Genomic DNA, 16363 nt, shown 5'->3' with positions numbered 1-16363 from the left:
AATTCATAGTTAGAGAATAGCCATGGAATGTAAAGTATAGTATAGGGAATAGAGTAGCCAAAGGACTTATACGAGTGACCTACGGACAGGGACAACGGTGTGGGGATTGCCTGAGGGAGTGGGGGTGCTGGGTGGAGGGGGCAAAGGGGAAAAATTGGGACAACTGTAATAGCATAATCGATAAAATATAATAAAAAAAGAAAATAAATGGGAAATAGCAACATATATGGACTCACACATTTTTATTTAACTTGATCCTGTCAAAACTCCTACAGTTACAACAACTATTATAAGAAAGAAATGAAGTCCTTGGAAATTAAGTGACTTGCTCAAGGACCTCCAACTTCCGTGCAGCAGTCAGAACTCAGACCCAAGCCTTCTGCTTCCTTGCAATTTTCCACAGGGCATGTGTTCTTTAAAGATCCCTGTGTCTTATCATCTCTGAGCAGGCTCAGTGAAAAACTATGCTCACTGATTTATGAAGACTGTGCCAACAACAATCTCTGGTTTGTGAGAATAAAGGGGAAGATGATTCAGATATTTGGTCCTGAACAAAAAGGCATCAGCTGTTTTAATCACAAGGTCAAAAGAGAAAAAGAAACTCATCATTATACTCCACGGCTACAGGAAAACTCTGACATGCCTTTAAAGGATGAAAGTTTCAAAGGTAAAAATAAGTAAAATATTGTTGATTTTTATTCAAATATTCCTAATGTTCAGGTTCTCTTGAAAGGGTATTACAGTTCTCCTATTTTGCAGAAGTAGAAATTAAAACTTAATCAAAAAGATGCATTAAAAATCAGCATTTTATTTTTGTAATGAATTTCTGTGATTTAATAGATGGTACCTAATGAACAAGCATAATACACAGCTATTTTTAAAAAGGTATCTATGTTTATAAGACAAGTGTCTCTAAAATATAGAGGAAAATTAAATCTTGCTTTTCTGAATGTCTGATACACTCAACAAACTAAAATGCTCTTACAAAGAGCAGCTTTATAATAATACGGGAAACACGATTCTACCGAAGACACCTGAGAACCAGACCCTAGTCATCCCCTGGGAAGACAGCTGCGCTGACGCCTGGACCACCATCCTCCTCAAGCTCTTTATCATTTTCTTCAGTAATCCGTCTGTCACGTGCTTTTTCTCGGTTTCTTTTTTTCTTATGAGAATATGAATTATTTTTCTCATTGACTTTCTCTTTGGGATAGGACTTAATAATAGTTTGTCTTTCCAAAGCATGTTGTAGGCAGTTGTAAAACCTGTAAAGAAATAAGTACTACTGTTATATCAGTGTTTTGAAACCGAATGACTGAAATACACACAAAACTTATAAATTCTATAAATTTGATGTCTCATAGTAACCTTAAAATATGAAATGAGTCCAACAAATAGTATGATTCTTGCTTTTATTATTGTTTAATTAGGGGGAAAATTTTGCTTTCAGTTCTTTAAGAACAGTGCTGAAAAAGGGTTGGAATCGCCTCTTGACAATTTCTATTCTACTTCAATTTCTATTCCAAATGTAGGTGTCAAACAAAGTAAAAAAAATGTCTTCTTTATTAAAAAATCGTATGTGTAATAGAAACTCATTTTAGAGAATTTAGAAAATATATGAAGTTATAAATACAGATCCTCAATAAAACTACCTAGAAAGAGCCACTCAATATTTTTATTCTTTCCAGTTTATTGATGTATTCTGAATTACTGTATTTATATATGCACACATCTTTTACACAACTGGGATTTTACATACACAATTTTATACTGATTTTTCAAATTTAATATTTCTTGAAAATTTTTTTCTATTTTAAACAAAATACAAAATAACACTTTTTAATACTAGTATAACATTGTCATCTACATTGGTCTTAATTTATTTTCAAATTTTCCCTAATATAAACCATGAATGTGACAAACATATTTGAAAATAATGTGATCTAAATTTTTAGGTCTTTCTTTAGGATAGATACCTAGAAATGTAGTAATTACATGGTTAAAAGGTGTAAATATTTTAAGGTTCTTGAGAAATATGTTTTCCAGAATGTATGTTTAAAATACATACTTCTACCAGCAATACTTGAGACCACTTCATCCACATGTTAAACGTTACCATCAAAAAACATGCTCTATTGGATAGTGACAATGCTATCTTATTATTTCAATTTTCATTTTCTTTTTGCAAGTGAAATGGAGTGTTTTGCATTAGCTACTTGAAATTTTTTTAATGTGAACTGCTCTTTCCCTTTACTCATTTTTCTACTGGAGTTTTAGTGTTAATTTTATGATACAATTAACATCTCCTCCCTAAGAATTGGGCTACATTTCTTTCCTGCTCCCACATTCACAGCTAACGAGAATCTCTGCCTGGCACAGCAGCCTTCAGCACAGGCGTGACGGCATCACGATGGCTTGGCGTGTTCCATGTGCTTCGTACTGGCACTGCACATTATCCGGGGAATGCTGGGTTGGCTAATTCCAAACTCCCTCATTTCAATGTCTTCATTTACAAAATTTGCTATTATCCATAAATTATAAACTCCATGAGACCAAGGACCCCCATCTACCTTATTTTCTGTTATATTCATAGCATATAGTATAAGGCTGACACACTTGGTAAGAATATGCCAAATACGTGAATAAGTAACTACTGAGCAAGAAAGGTCCCAAGTCAGAAGGATCTGACTTGCAAAGGTTCTAAAATTTCCCAAGACATTTCCCTATTCCCAAATACTGCACACAATTCCAATACATACTTAGCATGATTACTACACACTCTGTCCATATTTGAAGAACTTACATGCTGACCACTCTACAACTTGATATCCAGCAGCGTGCTTGCCATATAACACATGCTCACAGATATCCCTTCAGGGAATGAGTCAATCTCAAAGAGGGTGCATAATAAAGGCAAAACTGTACAGTGAGAGATGCACGCAAAAGGCTTTGAAAAATATTAACTGACATATAATTTTTTAAAGCCTGTTCCATGGTAACAACCTCATCATGTAACAGGCCCTGTACATCCTCACTTCAAAGGAAACTTGGCTGTCCCAGAAAGTCACTGTCTGCCCCGTGTTCCTCTGCAGTGAAGGCGGCTTATTCTTTCACAGCCCACTTACGACAGAGTTGAGAGATGAGGTCAGAACTCAGCTGGCTCTCTAAGACTCTGCCAAGACTAAACTCCTGCATCTGTCCCTCATGTCAACTGACGAAATTCTGTTCTGTTCCTTATATTTATGAAACCTTCTACGCTTTGATCTTTTTAGTTTTACCATCATCCTGGGTGACTTTAAGGACTGGTTTTCTTCCCATTGCCCAAACTGCCTAGTAAGAATGGCTTTAAAAAAATTACCCCACAGAATGACTCACTTTATCTGGAACATAAATCCAAGTGTGCCACAGAACGGTGTGAACAGTCCTTTGCTGATCCGAAGAGACGACCCATGATAATAAGCAACTTCATCTTCTACCGTTCTCCACCCAACCCTGCCCTGCACACTCAGGTAACCACGTCTTTGGTTTCTGCATTATACTCTATTCCTAGAAAACTACAGATGAGACTAAATTGCTCTTTTATGGACACAGCAAATTAACAACTTGCATAAAACATCTTGTTAATCATACACACAAAAAGATAATTAAAGAGGAACAGGTGCCTTACTTTAATTTTCCACTAAAGAACCTAAGAATTCAAACCTACATCCTTGGGGTACCACAAAACAACTGGTAAATGGAACACAGACCTTTTTGTACTAGAAGCCCAGAATAAAAACGTTAAATACTTTCTCCTTTTTTAAGGGAGCTTTCAAAAGTCCACTGAGAAACTATCTTACACATTAAGTCAGAAATTTGTTTTCCAATTGCATGTTCTCCCCTCATTCTGTGACCCTTTACACAGCATTCTAAGTCCAATTCTCCAAGTGTCATTTTCTGAGCTCTCACAGGCAACATAAAGAGTCTGGAGAATACTCAGGCAACTGTTTCTTCTCTCCCCTCAAAAGAAAAATCAAATTGTCCTCAGTTTTCCTACGCGGCCGTCAAGATCACCATGCCACAGGGCAGCTTGTACTCAGTTCTTTTCATGAGAAAACCTCTCAGGCTCGTGCTATGAAAATGAATTGTTGCTTTTCGGGTCCGTTACAGGACAACTCACAATAGAAAGCTTTTATTTCTTTGACTTCTGAAATAGGAAGGAAACATTAATAAAATGTAGGCACAACTTCATACCCTTTTAGGCATCAATTACTCAAAAATAACAAAGAAGGCTATTTTCATATACTCTGCATTTAGATTTTAACTAAGCTCTAGCATTTTTATTTAAAAACATGCATGTAACAGCCTGTCCCAGATGCTGGGAACAGAGCTAAGAGACATGGCCTGTGCCCTCCAGGAGCTCAGGGTGTAATGGGAGCTGCAGAGCTCCAATGAGACATTCAACGTGCCATAGAAAGACACAGTAATGTGGGAGTACGCTGGGGGTGCTCATGGTGAGGTCATGGAAAGCTCTCTGGAAAGAAAACGATGCCTGGGCTGAACTATAAGAATGAAAGGAAAGCTGGCTGGGTGATGGGAGAGGTATTCTGAGAGGGACAATGAGGGGAGGGGATATCCAAGGAGGGATTATCAGAATGTATGTATTTTCACTCTACATTATCTTTTTGATTTTCATTGTATAGGGAAATGTATAATGTATTTACCTGCTTTAGTTCCATTTTTAAAAATAAGACTAGCAGCTCTGAGGAGTCTAAGACATCTGTTATCCTTGACTTTTCCTTTTCTTCTATCATTTCTAATCTGTTTCCATTTTGGTTCATATTCTGTAAAATCACTCCCATTTACCTTGTTCCTCAGGGACCTGTTACTTTTTACCTGGACTATGTAGCCAGAGCCCACTCCTGCTCACCCCATGTCTAAGCCATCTTACATGTGTTCTAGAATAATCATTTTAAGGCTTTGAAGCATTAAAAGCAGCACGCTGATGGAAAAAGTCAGTTAACTAAATTTAACAAACATTTATTAACCATTTTCTTATGCCAGACACAGAACATAATGGTTAATAAGAACCTGTCTTTGCCTTTGGGGAACTCAATGTATTTTACTTTTTGTTTCTTTATTATTTATGATTAACTCTATAGACACTGACATTCTACTGTGAGCCAGACACTATATAAGGTTATAGGGTAAGATAAAGGATAAGAAATATTTAAAGTGTGTGTGTGTGTTTGTGAGTGTGTGTGTGTGTTTGGTGAGGGGGAGAAGTCAGTTCCATTTTCAATGTGACCGCATTGTGGTGGAAAAGATATACATGCACATAAATAATTGCAAAGCAATATGATTCATATTTCTGTTTTGCACTGAGGCATGAACTATAATGATTCTGGTAAATGATAATATGAATGTGGGCCAAGGAAATAGCTATGGGGTTGAGACTAGGCTAGGAAAGATATTAAGGAAAGACTGATGGGATATTTTAATTACATATGTTCAATAGGTTAATGGATATATGGGCCCATGACTGGGGAAAGATTCGGAAGACCTACCAGTATATGGGGAAGTAGCTGAAGCTATGGGACAGGGACAGAATCCTGGAGGACAACAATATTTAACCAACAGGCAGAATAGTAAGAGAAATCCAGAAGGAAGGGAAACAGGAAGGAAAGCAGCAGTGATATATTAATCATTGTTTTCTGTGTCTGGCACAAGAAAATTCTTATTAACTGGTATATGAAAAAATGCTTAATGTCAGTAATCATCAGAAAAGTACAAATCAAAACCATAATGAGATATCATCTCATAACTGACAGGATGGCCATTATTCTCCCCGCCCCCCCAAAAAGAAGACAACATGTGTTGGCAAGGATGCTGAGAAAAGGAAAGCCTTGCTCATGGCTGGTGGGGCTGTAAAATGGTCCAATACAGTTCCCGTGGAAAACAGCGTGGCAGTTCTTAAAAAACGAAACATAGAATTACGAGATGAGCCTGCAATTCCACTTCTGGGGGTACCCCAAAAGATTGGAAAGCAGGACTCGGACAGACATTTGTACACCCACATTCAGGGCAGTATTACTCATAGGAACTAAAAGGTGGAAAAAATCCAAACGTCCATTTGCAGATGTACGGATAAGCAAAATGTGGTAAATAAATACAACGAAACTTATTCAGCACTAAAAAGAAATGAAATCTTGACACATCCTACAACATGGTTTAACATTGAAGACATTACGCTAAATGAAATAAGCCAGATACAAAAGAAAAATATTGAATGGTTCCACTTTTATGAGGTATCTAGAATGGCCAAATTCATACAAAGTAAAAATAGAACAGTAATTTCTAGGAGCTAGGAGTCTGGTGACTGAGGAAGTGCTGTTTAATGGGTACAGTGTTTCAATTTGGGGTGATGGAAAGGTTCTGGAGGCAGACCGTGGTGAGGGGCAGTTACCGAGCGTGCTCACTGCCACTGACTGTGCACCTAAAAGTGGCCCATCGGTCAATTTTGTTATAATAATAACCACAGACAAGTAACAACAACAAGAAGGAAATGAAGAGACCCAACCACTGGAAATAGACTCATTTACTTTTTCTAATTTGCTTCATTTCTATCAACAATATTATATACCAATATATTCCGCCATTTTATTCTGTATTTTGTTGAACATTTCTTTTCCTATTACACAGTTGGTGAAAAGACATGACTGCTTTCACCATACTCAGAGCCAAACGGTGGTTCCCTCTGATCCACGCCAGTCCTGATCGCTTATTAACAGAATCAAAGACAGCCTTCCTCTTGTAACTGATAAGCAGATATGCAAACTTTCCATTTTTTACCTAGAAATTATGATACATAGAATTATCTTACTCTTTCTGCTGAGAAGTGGGCTTGGGAATTGGTGGTCACAAACAGAACTTTTTCTCTGTTGAAAATATTTTACCCTTTGACTTTGACTGCTCACATTTGCAGGAAATTTCTTGTTGCTAAAATGTTTGTCATTTAGACAACGTTAAAACTGCTCTCACTATAGCTATTTTAATTGTGAAATTTCGGTCCTACGACAAACCAGTTTTAGTACTGAATATCTCATTGCAGAACCCACCACCTCCAGTCTTTACTGCTTTCTTTCTTTTCAGCATCAGAAAAGTAACTCCTTCTCTGCATTTGGCTGAAAGTACAGCTGTTCCCAAAGGAGCTCCCTAATTTGTACAGTCTTCTGAATTCACATGTAATCTTCTAATCAGCATCTTAGGACACTTTTTACCCTTCTTTAATTTTTCACTGATTTCACATGATGAGCGTTGACTCCCTTGATAGCAGCACACACACTATAATCTCAAAACATATCTTTGAGTCAATGGATTTAAAGCATAATTTGATTTTATGGCTGGTGAATGTGGCTCAATTAAGTTCACCAGGTGGATAGTTACTTGATCTTGGGCTATATTTATCATCTTGTAGAAATTCAAGTTAAGGAAACAGAAAAACTGATTTGCTTGCTACCTCCTACGTTTTAACAAACAACCTCACTGGAATATTATATAACAAGTGTGGCGAACTTTTGGAACGGTACCAGTAGGAATCTGCATGTAGTTCAAACTCTGTAGTCTGGTGGAGTGGCTGGGTGCTCTTCAGCTGCTTACTTTATCTCTTTATTCAGAATGTTTTTCAAAGCACTTTGTGGCCAGGTAATGCCCTGGCTTTCTTCAACCACAGGCCTGTTAAAAAATAAGCCCTCCCGCACTAAGGCATCCACTGTATATAATAAATGAACCTCCCCAACGTATCTAGAATGGTACCATTGTCGGGAGAACTGAGGGAGATCACCTGAGTATTTGCAAATCCTGCTGCTCAAACGAGGAGCCCTGGTTGAAAAGGCTTGGCTAGTGACACTGGTGTGATCGCTGGTTCACTCTGTATGTCACTGAGGAAGGAGAAGGGCTCGCCTCCCCTGGGAACCCATGCCGCGACAGGGCTAGTGCTGATCATTACACCTGTGACATTTTGTTCCTTAAGATAAGTGTTCACCCCTGGTTAGGTATAAGAAAAATGAAGCCAAGAGAGTTGAGTACGTTGTGGCAGAAGTTGGATTTGAACTGGTTTCTAGCTCTGGAACCCAGTTCTACCTCTTTCCACCAGGCAACACTGCTGCCATTGGCACCTCTGGCCTTCACTGGCAAGTAAGCAGTAAGACTCCTTTGCGTTTTACAGACAGGATTTTGACAGGGATAATAATAATGGCTTAGCAGAGACACGCTGGAAGCATTCTACAATGAGACAAGCTAGTAGTGGCAATGGTCTTGAATAAAGAAAGTGCCAGTAAGGATGAGGAGAGAAGAATGACTCACGTCACTTGGGCAGAGACTGACTGGTTAAGAGGTGGTGAAGAGGGCGGGGAGAAGGGAAAGAAGAAACTATAAACGATATCAAGTTGTCCATCACCACTTGAATAACTCAGAAACGTACATCTTATTGGTGGTAGGTCAGTGGCATTACCTTTATATAGGAAAAACAACATAATAGTCACTTCTTTATACTAAAAACTTCTTGGAAAAGAACTGAAAAAAGAAAGCACTGTAAGAGTTTTACCTACCATGAGGTGAAACTTAAGAACAGAAGTATAAAAATGTGGATTAATAGCCATAATCCTTTCCACTAGGACAATTCTGGCAGTCCTAGGTCTAATCCATACGAGATGGGTATTAAACTCACCAGAGGTGTGAAATATTTACCAGGCTAAAAATGAACCTGTCTACCCTCTTCACAAGGAGACTCCAGGCAGCCTGGTCTCCAGGAGATCACATCCGAGCGGCAGCACGTGCCTCGTCCCCGACGGCCTGCAACGTGATTAGTTACGGACCCGCGGCTACTGGGCTCTCTTACCGAGTGACTGCGTTTCTCTCCTTTATGCCTATTAACAACAGTCATTTGTCCCCCTGTCCTCCATGGAGCATATGCTCCACTTGGTACGTGTTATAGTCTGGCCTACTTTCATCTGTGCCTCTGATCATCTTTTTATTATTCATCATAAGGCTACAAATGGAAAAGTAGTCGGGAATATAAACTGGAGATGGTGTGTATCGATGTATTCATAGATGATCTAGGCGTATTAAAATAATATGGAAATATCCAATTAATGTACCTTTCAATTCTCTTCTTGTTTTCCTCCATTTTTTGATTTGCTATCTTTAATAGGAAGTCGATGTAATCCTCTGTCACCATCAGTTTCCCCTTGTGGCTCAATGGCACTTCTAAGCCATGTGTGCTCCGGACAGCCTGCAAGGAACAGACAGTTCAGACACGATGGCGTATGTACTGGAGACGCTGAAGACAACTAAAGAAAAGCCCTAGTCGGGGTTGTGTTTAAACATAGTTGAGCTCCATTACAGCATTTAGGTTTATGCTTTGATATAATTTAGCTAAACACAGTTGGATCAAAGGAGATTAAATAGATTTTCCCATCATATAAAGTCATTTCTAAAGAAAGTCATTCTACACATTGTGTTTTAGAGAAGGAGATAATATCAAAGAATCCAATAACTTTAACAGTTTCGATCTCACTAAAGCTTAAAGAGCTTTAACACACTATTTAAAGGAAAGAAATAAATAAAATCTCAACAGAAGCTTCAAGGGAAAACCAAATTAACTGGATTCGAAAGAGCCTCTTCGCGCTGCTTCAGCACAGTGTGGCTGTAAGAATAAACTCTGCCCGCTCTATCTCACACAGTGGCTGCTTCCTTAATGCTTTAGGGTCAACCTTAGCAACCCTGTCGATGAAACAGTCAACATGTTACAAGTAAATCCAAACACTGTTAAGATTTAAGAACAACAACAAAAACTATTACGAAGAATAAAAATTAATTCAATGAACATTTACTAAACCTCTGCACTGTAGGCCCTATGCAAGGTGTGAAGACACAGGATGAATATAGCATGGCCCCTTTAAGAGCTTACACCTTAGGATGGGAAACAACCAAGTGAATGAAAAATTATAACACGACATGTCCCTGTGTGCACATGTACACACACTGAAAACATGAAGGAAATGTAGAAGAGGTTCAACTAATTGAGACAGGCTTCAGCTTTATGGGAAAGGTGGCATTTGACTAGGGATTTTAAAGGATAAGTACAATCTTACCAGATGTGAAAACGGGGGGAAACACTTATCCATAACCGTGGAGACATGAAAGAACATGACACATCTGGGAGACAACTAATAGTTTTCTATGTGGCTGGAGTGTAAGTGCGCCAGCAGGAGACGAGCGTAAGTAAGGTGGATGGAGAATAGTTTGGGTAACACCTTGAATATCGGGGAAAATAGTTAGAGACCCTGACTTTTCAAAAGGTTTGATTCTCATAGTGCAGTTTGGAGGGACTTAGATGGACAGCCAGAAGACCAGTCAGGAGACCACTGTAAAGACTGCAGTGAGACAGAACAAGGGCGTAAGTAGAGGCAGTGACAGAAGGCGTGGAGAGGTGGACTCAGGTGTGAGCAATTAGAGGCAGAAATGTTAGGACTTCAAACTAACGGAACATGGAAGACAAAGCAGAGGAAGGTAGAAGAATAGCTCTGTTCTTGCTGGGCCACCAAGTGCAGCAGGGAACAAGATAGGGACACAGACCAGTACCATGGGCTCTGCCTTTCTATTTAATGATGCTTTACAGGTATCCACTTCTATTTGTCGAATAGGCTATTTGGTAAAAATAGAAAGTAGGAAAGTCTAGGGAGCTAAAATGGAGGACAATCTGACAAAGAGTAAACACAATCACTAAATACTGCAGCAGATCAGAACAGAGCAAAATCAGTAGGGATTGGCTTGGCCAGTAAAAGACTGAGAGAGGATGTAGAACTGAGAAGGAGCCTTAAGAGATCATTCAGTCCAGAGGTCAGCAAACTTTTTCTGTGAAAGGAGAGAGATTACACATTTTCAACTTTGTGGACCACACAGTATGCCCCAGCTACTTAATTTTGCCACTGTAACACAAAAGCAACTTTAAACAGTAATTAATCAAATGGGTGTAGTAGGATCTGGCCCCACTGTGCTAGGGCAGCAGTTTGCTGGACCTCTGATATGGGTGAGAAAATTCACACCCTGAGGGATTAAGGAGCTTGCCCAAGGTCATATAGCACAGCCAGGGGCCAGCCGGTATCACGCAGAGGACTTTAGACCCCCATCTGTGATTCTTTCCATGACATCACAGCGCTTATTAATTTGGGGTTATGTAGGATGAGGAGGATACAATACTCTCTCTTTGCCAAAAGGTATCTTACCAACACAGTCTTTCCTCTCTTTCCCACTGTTATGCCAGAGTTCCTGAAACCAGAATCTATGGCCACTGAATGCTGTAAGAAAATAAATTTGTTTAGTTCTGACAATCTGACTAATCAGATAAACTCTTAAACTCTACAAACTCTACAAACATATATAATGCCCAACCTATAATTAAATTAAAAACTAGTTGATTAAACTAATACCACATTAATTTTTGGTAGGTGTTATTTAAGGCTTAATTAAAACTATCCACATATCTGTAATTTCAAGTATAATTACAAAGTTTTACCAGAATCTGTGCATCTTGCAACTGTCGACACTGTATATGAAGAACAAGGGGTTCAAATTTCAAAACAGCATCACCATTCGCGTTTTTCAGAGCTACAATCTAAATAAATGAAAAGTGTTCGTATCAGACACAAAAAATGATCCTCTTCTTCGGCGACCCTTTATGATATGTAACTTGTTTTCCCCAGGAACTTTTAGACTCCTTCAGCATCCTTTTTCCAAAATAATTGCATTCTTGTTTTCTTGGGCTTCTTTTGCCAGAAACGTATTGATCTGCTTATTCTTTTGAAAGACCTGATTTCTAATTCTCCCATATATTCCTGCATCATTCTTTCCAACCCTATGTTAAAAAGTAAGTTACTACTGTATTCAATTCCTTAACAGATTTTTCATTAAGGAATATGTGAAGACTGTACTAGAAGGTCTGTTTAAACACTCCACTGTTAGATTGAGGTGTGAGACACACGTACTATTACGTATGAGCTAGAATTTATATAAGGCAGTCGTTATTTCTGTCTGCCTAACATCCCTAGGCAGCACAATCCCTCCTTCACACCATTTCATTTTCATGGGACTGTACATCATGACCCTGTCACTCATCACTCCTACTATCATAATATCAAAGATGTCAAGTGCCTAGGTCTGATCAGGAATGGCATTCCATTTTATGGGCAAGAATAACTGATCTCAGGGGGAAGACGCCTAACCCAAGCAGTACAATTCAGAGTCCTTCTTTGGGAATGATACATGGATCTTCAGAAGAAGTCTTTTCTGCTGGGGTTGTCGGTAGCTACCTTTCCTGCCACAAAGATAATCTGAAGCAGCAGAGAATAAGGGCAAATATGCAGAGAGAACTAGTACCCAAACAAGGGGATGGAGGTTCAGTGAGTACTCTGAAGACAACATTTGAGCACCTGAACCAGTAATGTAAGTGCTTGGCTAATACAAACTTATATGAACTTATCTAAACATTTCAATTTAGGAAACTAAATAATCCAGCACAGATAGAAAAATTTTCAAGAAGCAATCCAGGTAAGTAATGGATAATTTATTCACACCAGTAAGCTGGCAGTAGTGCTAATCTTTTACTCCTGCCGCCCTTTCTCCCCTTTTCTCGTACAATTTGTACCAGTCTGCACAGTTATACAATGGCAGAAATGAAATTGAATCTTTGGATCCAGTGTGCCCAATGTCCTTGAACCCTCTGCTACACCCAGGAGGATGTGTTCTGCTGAGCATTCGTAGCAATGCCTGCACAAATAGTTCTGCTTTTATCTACCACAACTCAAGAATGCCGCCATAATGAATTCTCTTTAGGCTTCATGAATAATCTCCACCCTTTATAATTTTGAACATAAACCACCTTGAATTTTCTATTGTTTTCATCTGGTTTAAAAGTGGCTAGGAACTAAAAAGCTTATTTCTTTAAATTTATCAATACAAACTTACCACATCTTCTTTTATACAAGGTTTGTGTGTAACTAGTAGCCAGCAACAGTTTTGTTTCTGAACCTCAAAGCCACTTATGCTCTAAAATGAAAAACAGCATAATTTAATTTAATCATATATTTATAAAAAATTAAGTACAATGCATAACATATGGTAGGCTTTCTTAAATTAATAACCCCAAGTGGTGATTTTTAAGTATTACTAAGAACAATTCCATAGGCTTTTGGGTAACGTTTACCAAAAACAAAAATGAAAACAGAATGCTTGAAATAGAAAGAAAAATACCATATGATTTCACTTATATGTGGAATCTAAAGAACAGAATAAACAGACAGCAGACTGGTGGTTGCCAGAGGAGAAAGGGCAGTTGAGAGACTGGGTAAGAGGTGAAGGGATTAAGTACAAATTTGTAGCTACAAAATAGTCATGGGGATGTACAGTACAGCTTAGGGAATACACTCAATAGTATTGCAATAATTATGTATCGTGCCAGGTAGGTACCGGAAACATCAGGGGGAACACTTTGTAAAGTATATGATTGTCTAATCACTATGCTGTGCACCTGAAACCAATACAAAATAATATTAAAAGTAACCTATAATTGAAAATAATAAAAAATAAATTAAAAAATCTTTAAATGTGTTTACCAAGGTAAAAGAACTTAATGTTGTCTGAAATACGGTCATGATTTTGTCAGGCGGAAAAGGATTACTCAAGGGGTTGTACAGGAGCAGGCTCTGAGCTCTCCCCTAGCTGTTTTACTTAGCTGGCACAATATTTAAAGAAAAAAAAAAAAAGAGCTGCTTTTGTGACAAAGCATTGCTGTCACAATCCCTACCTCTTTTTTACTGTCACCTGAGCTGTTCACACCTTTATATGTCCCTTGTCTCTATAAATTTGTGACTTTACATGTAGTCCCAAAGGGCAAAGCTAGAACTAAAAGGTCAAAATTTCAAGAAGGCAAATATTAAACATCAGATTATTTGCTTATTAACTGGAAAATGTGTCTATTTGCAAAGTTCTGTTATGTATTTTTGGGTATAAACAGATCTTACCCTTAAGGATACTAGAAAGAGGAAGCAGGAAACCATACGCACTTTTAAATCACTGTACTTCTACAAAGTGACTATGCATACAGTGTGTACACGGGTGACTTTCCTGTGTGGCCTTGGTAATGGGAAGAGCTGAGCTTGTCCTAAATAACTGGTTTGATTTCATTCAATAACCTCAGTAACTTTTGTATCTGATTTTGTGCTAGATGCTCTAAATTGTAGAGCCAAATATGTGGCCCACCTCTAGATTTAAAGAATCTAGTGGCATGTTTTAGGAATTAATGTCATCACTGGCTTCTGTACTCCCTTTATCCAGATATTTCTATTCTTAATTTTTCTTCTTGTATTGCTTTTATAAGTTGATCCAAATCCTTCCTGAAATAAGGCAAAATGAAAATAAACATAATACTCCCATAAGATAATACATAAAATAAAAAAAGTTTCAGAAAGAGGCCTAAGGCAGTTCAGAAGCAGTTATTACGTGTGTGTGTGTGTGTGTTCAGGTGGGAGGGGAGTTTTTACTTAGATACGCAGAGGTGGGGAAAACACTGTAGAAGAACAAACACGAGCAAAGACAAAGGTAGGTAAATACAAGATGAAAAAGGGAAGATTCATTTTCAGTAAATAGATAATGATGAAGAGAAGGAGCAGAAAATAGGGTTGATGGTGAAAAATGTGGAACAGAAGATTTCTGCCTGGATGAGTGACATTGACAGAGCTGTGCTTAGAAAGGCAAATTTATTAACAGTGTGTAACATGGTTTGAGGTAGAGAAATTAGTAGTTTAGTGACGTTTTATAAAACCATCGCAGAAATCCACCTAAAACAATGTAGTAGAAATGGGGGAAGAGAGCAAGCCCAGCAGGAGTGCCACTGCTCCGAAGGCAGCAGAAGCAATATAAAAGTAAACAGGCCCTGCTAACCTGGGAGATCAGTGAGGGATCTGAAAAGAGCTTATGAGTGTTCTGTCTTTCATGCTTTAAATTTAGTACTAATGTTAAAATTAAAAAACAGCTAAATTTTTCTGAAATTTAATGCTCTTAATGCGGGCCAGGCACAACACTAAATGTTTCAAATAAATTATCTTGTTTCCTCTACACCAGCCATTTTCAATCTTTTTCATCTCATGACATGAACTAATCAATAAAATTTTGTGATATACATAAAAATACATTTTATGTTGATCTGACAATAGATAGATGTAATTTTGATTCATTCACACTGGGCTGCTATTGTTGTGTGGGTTGTTGTCATTTTTTTAAATTTTACAATCTAAGGAAAAAGAAGTCAGTTTAAAATATTCTTGTGGCACACCAGTGAGCCTCCCACAGCACACCTCTTGAAAATTGCTGCTCTACACAAAATCCCTGCAAAGCTGATACTCTTTTATTATCCTCAGTTCATGAAAGAGGGAGTGGATGAGCTTACATAACTTTCCTAAAGTCACATAGCCAATAATTCCCATAACTGGGTTAGAATCTAAGCCTTATCACTCCAAAGCCTGAGGGCGTGACTACTATCTCACACTATATACTACAGTATTGTACTTTTTCAGCCTAATGTAAAAATCACAAGAGCTGTAATAATGAAGTGGGCCGCTAGAAGGTAGTAAACACCTTAACCCTAGTGAAGTTCAGTTAGGTAGTAGGATTTGGTAGAGCGCTTGAAGTCACCAGCTTCCTCAGGCTGCAAGGTCTTTAAATTCCTGTAATATTCAGAAAATCAGAGTCTTTAGCCCTTACAACTCAAGTTCATTCCCAGGCCAGCAGCTTCGGCGGAATATCAGGCTTGACCTACAGAATCAGAATGTGTACTTTAAAAGATCTCCAGGTGATTAGTAGAAACATTAAAGTCTATTCACCCTCTCAAGTTTCCAAAGATAAAGAAACTGAGACCACCCACCAAAAAGGACAACACAAACAGGGTGCACTGGAGTATTACACTGGGTGGGGACAGGGCTCCTGGTCTTCCCACTACAAGGCAAGCGCTGGACAGGCTCAGAGGAGGCTCACCCCGTCTAGGAGGATGATACGGCCAGAGCAGGAACTGGTGGTAAAAAACTGTTCTTGCCCATTCAGGAGCTGCACAATCTCAGCCACATCCTCGTCCACACTGCCCTTGCGGCTGAGGTCCGCTTTGCTCAAACACTGCGCCTTCCACCTCCTGAACTCGGCGCTACGATCCATGCGAGGAGGGATTTAGGGTCTGGACTTTCATTATAGCCCTCGCCTGCCCCTGGGGGCAGCCATATTGGAGCGAGTGGTGCCGAAGTGGTCCAAACTTCCTCACGTCTTTGTCGCTATGAAC

At 38.6% G+C, this 16363-nt stretch overlaps 1 protein-coding gene across 1 annotated transcript; it reads right to left on the bottom strand.

Moving 5' to 3' along the window:
- Positions 1 to 215: 215 nt before the first annotated feature.
- Positions 216 to 16348, bottom strand: TYW3 (tRNA-yW synthesizing protein 3 homolog). The gene is made up of 6 exons (XM_053920637.1): positions 16069 to 16348; positions 13006 to 13086; positions 11558 to 11656; positions 11268 to 11339; positions 9138 to 9271; positions 216 to 1265 (listed from the first exon to the last, which is right to left on the bottom strand). Exons 1-6 carry the CDS (start codon positions 16240 to 16242, stop codon positions 1049 to 1051), a joined length of 777 nt encoding a protein of 258 aa, XP_053776612.1. The 5' UTR covers positions 16243 to 16348; the 3' UTR covers positions 216 to 1048.
- Between the last annotated feature and the right edge of the window lie 15 nt (positions 16349 to 16363).

The sequence above is a fragment of the Desmodus rotundus genome, chromosome 3, assembly GCF_022682495.2.
Source record: "Desmodus rotundus isolate HL8 chromosome 3, HLdesRot8A.1, whole genome shotgun sequence".
Taxonomy (NCBI): Eukaryota; Metazoa; Chordata; class Mammalia; order Chiroptera; family Phyllostomidae; genus Desmodus; species Desmodus rotundus.
This window is presented reverse-complemented; position numbering and strand designations above follow the sequence as displayed.

Bases quoted from the DNA above. Each gene is read 5' to 3' on its own strand.
- TYW3 (XM_053920637.1), bottom strand. From the start codon at position 16,242: ATGGATCGTAGCGCCGAGTTCAGGAGGTGGAAGGCGCAGTGTTTGAGC. The intron at 11,340-11,557 runs GTAAAACTTTGT...ATTTTCTTACAG, and splicing joins TGCAAGATGCACAGATTCTG to CATTCAGTGGCCATAGATTC. The intron at 1,266-9,137 runs GTACATTAATTG...ATTTCTTTACAG, and splicing joins AACAAGAAGAGAATTGAAAG to GTTTTACAACTGCCTACAAC.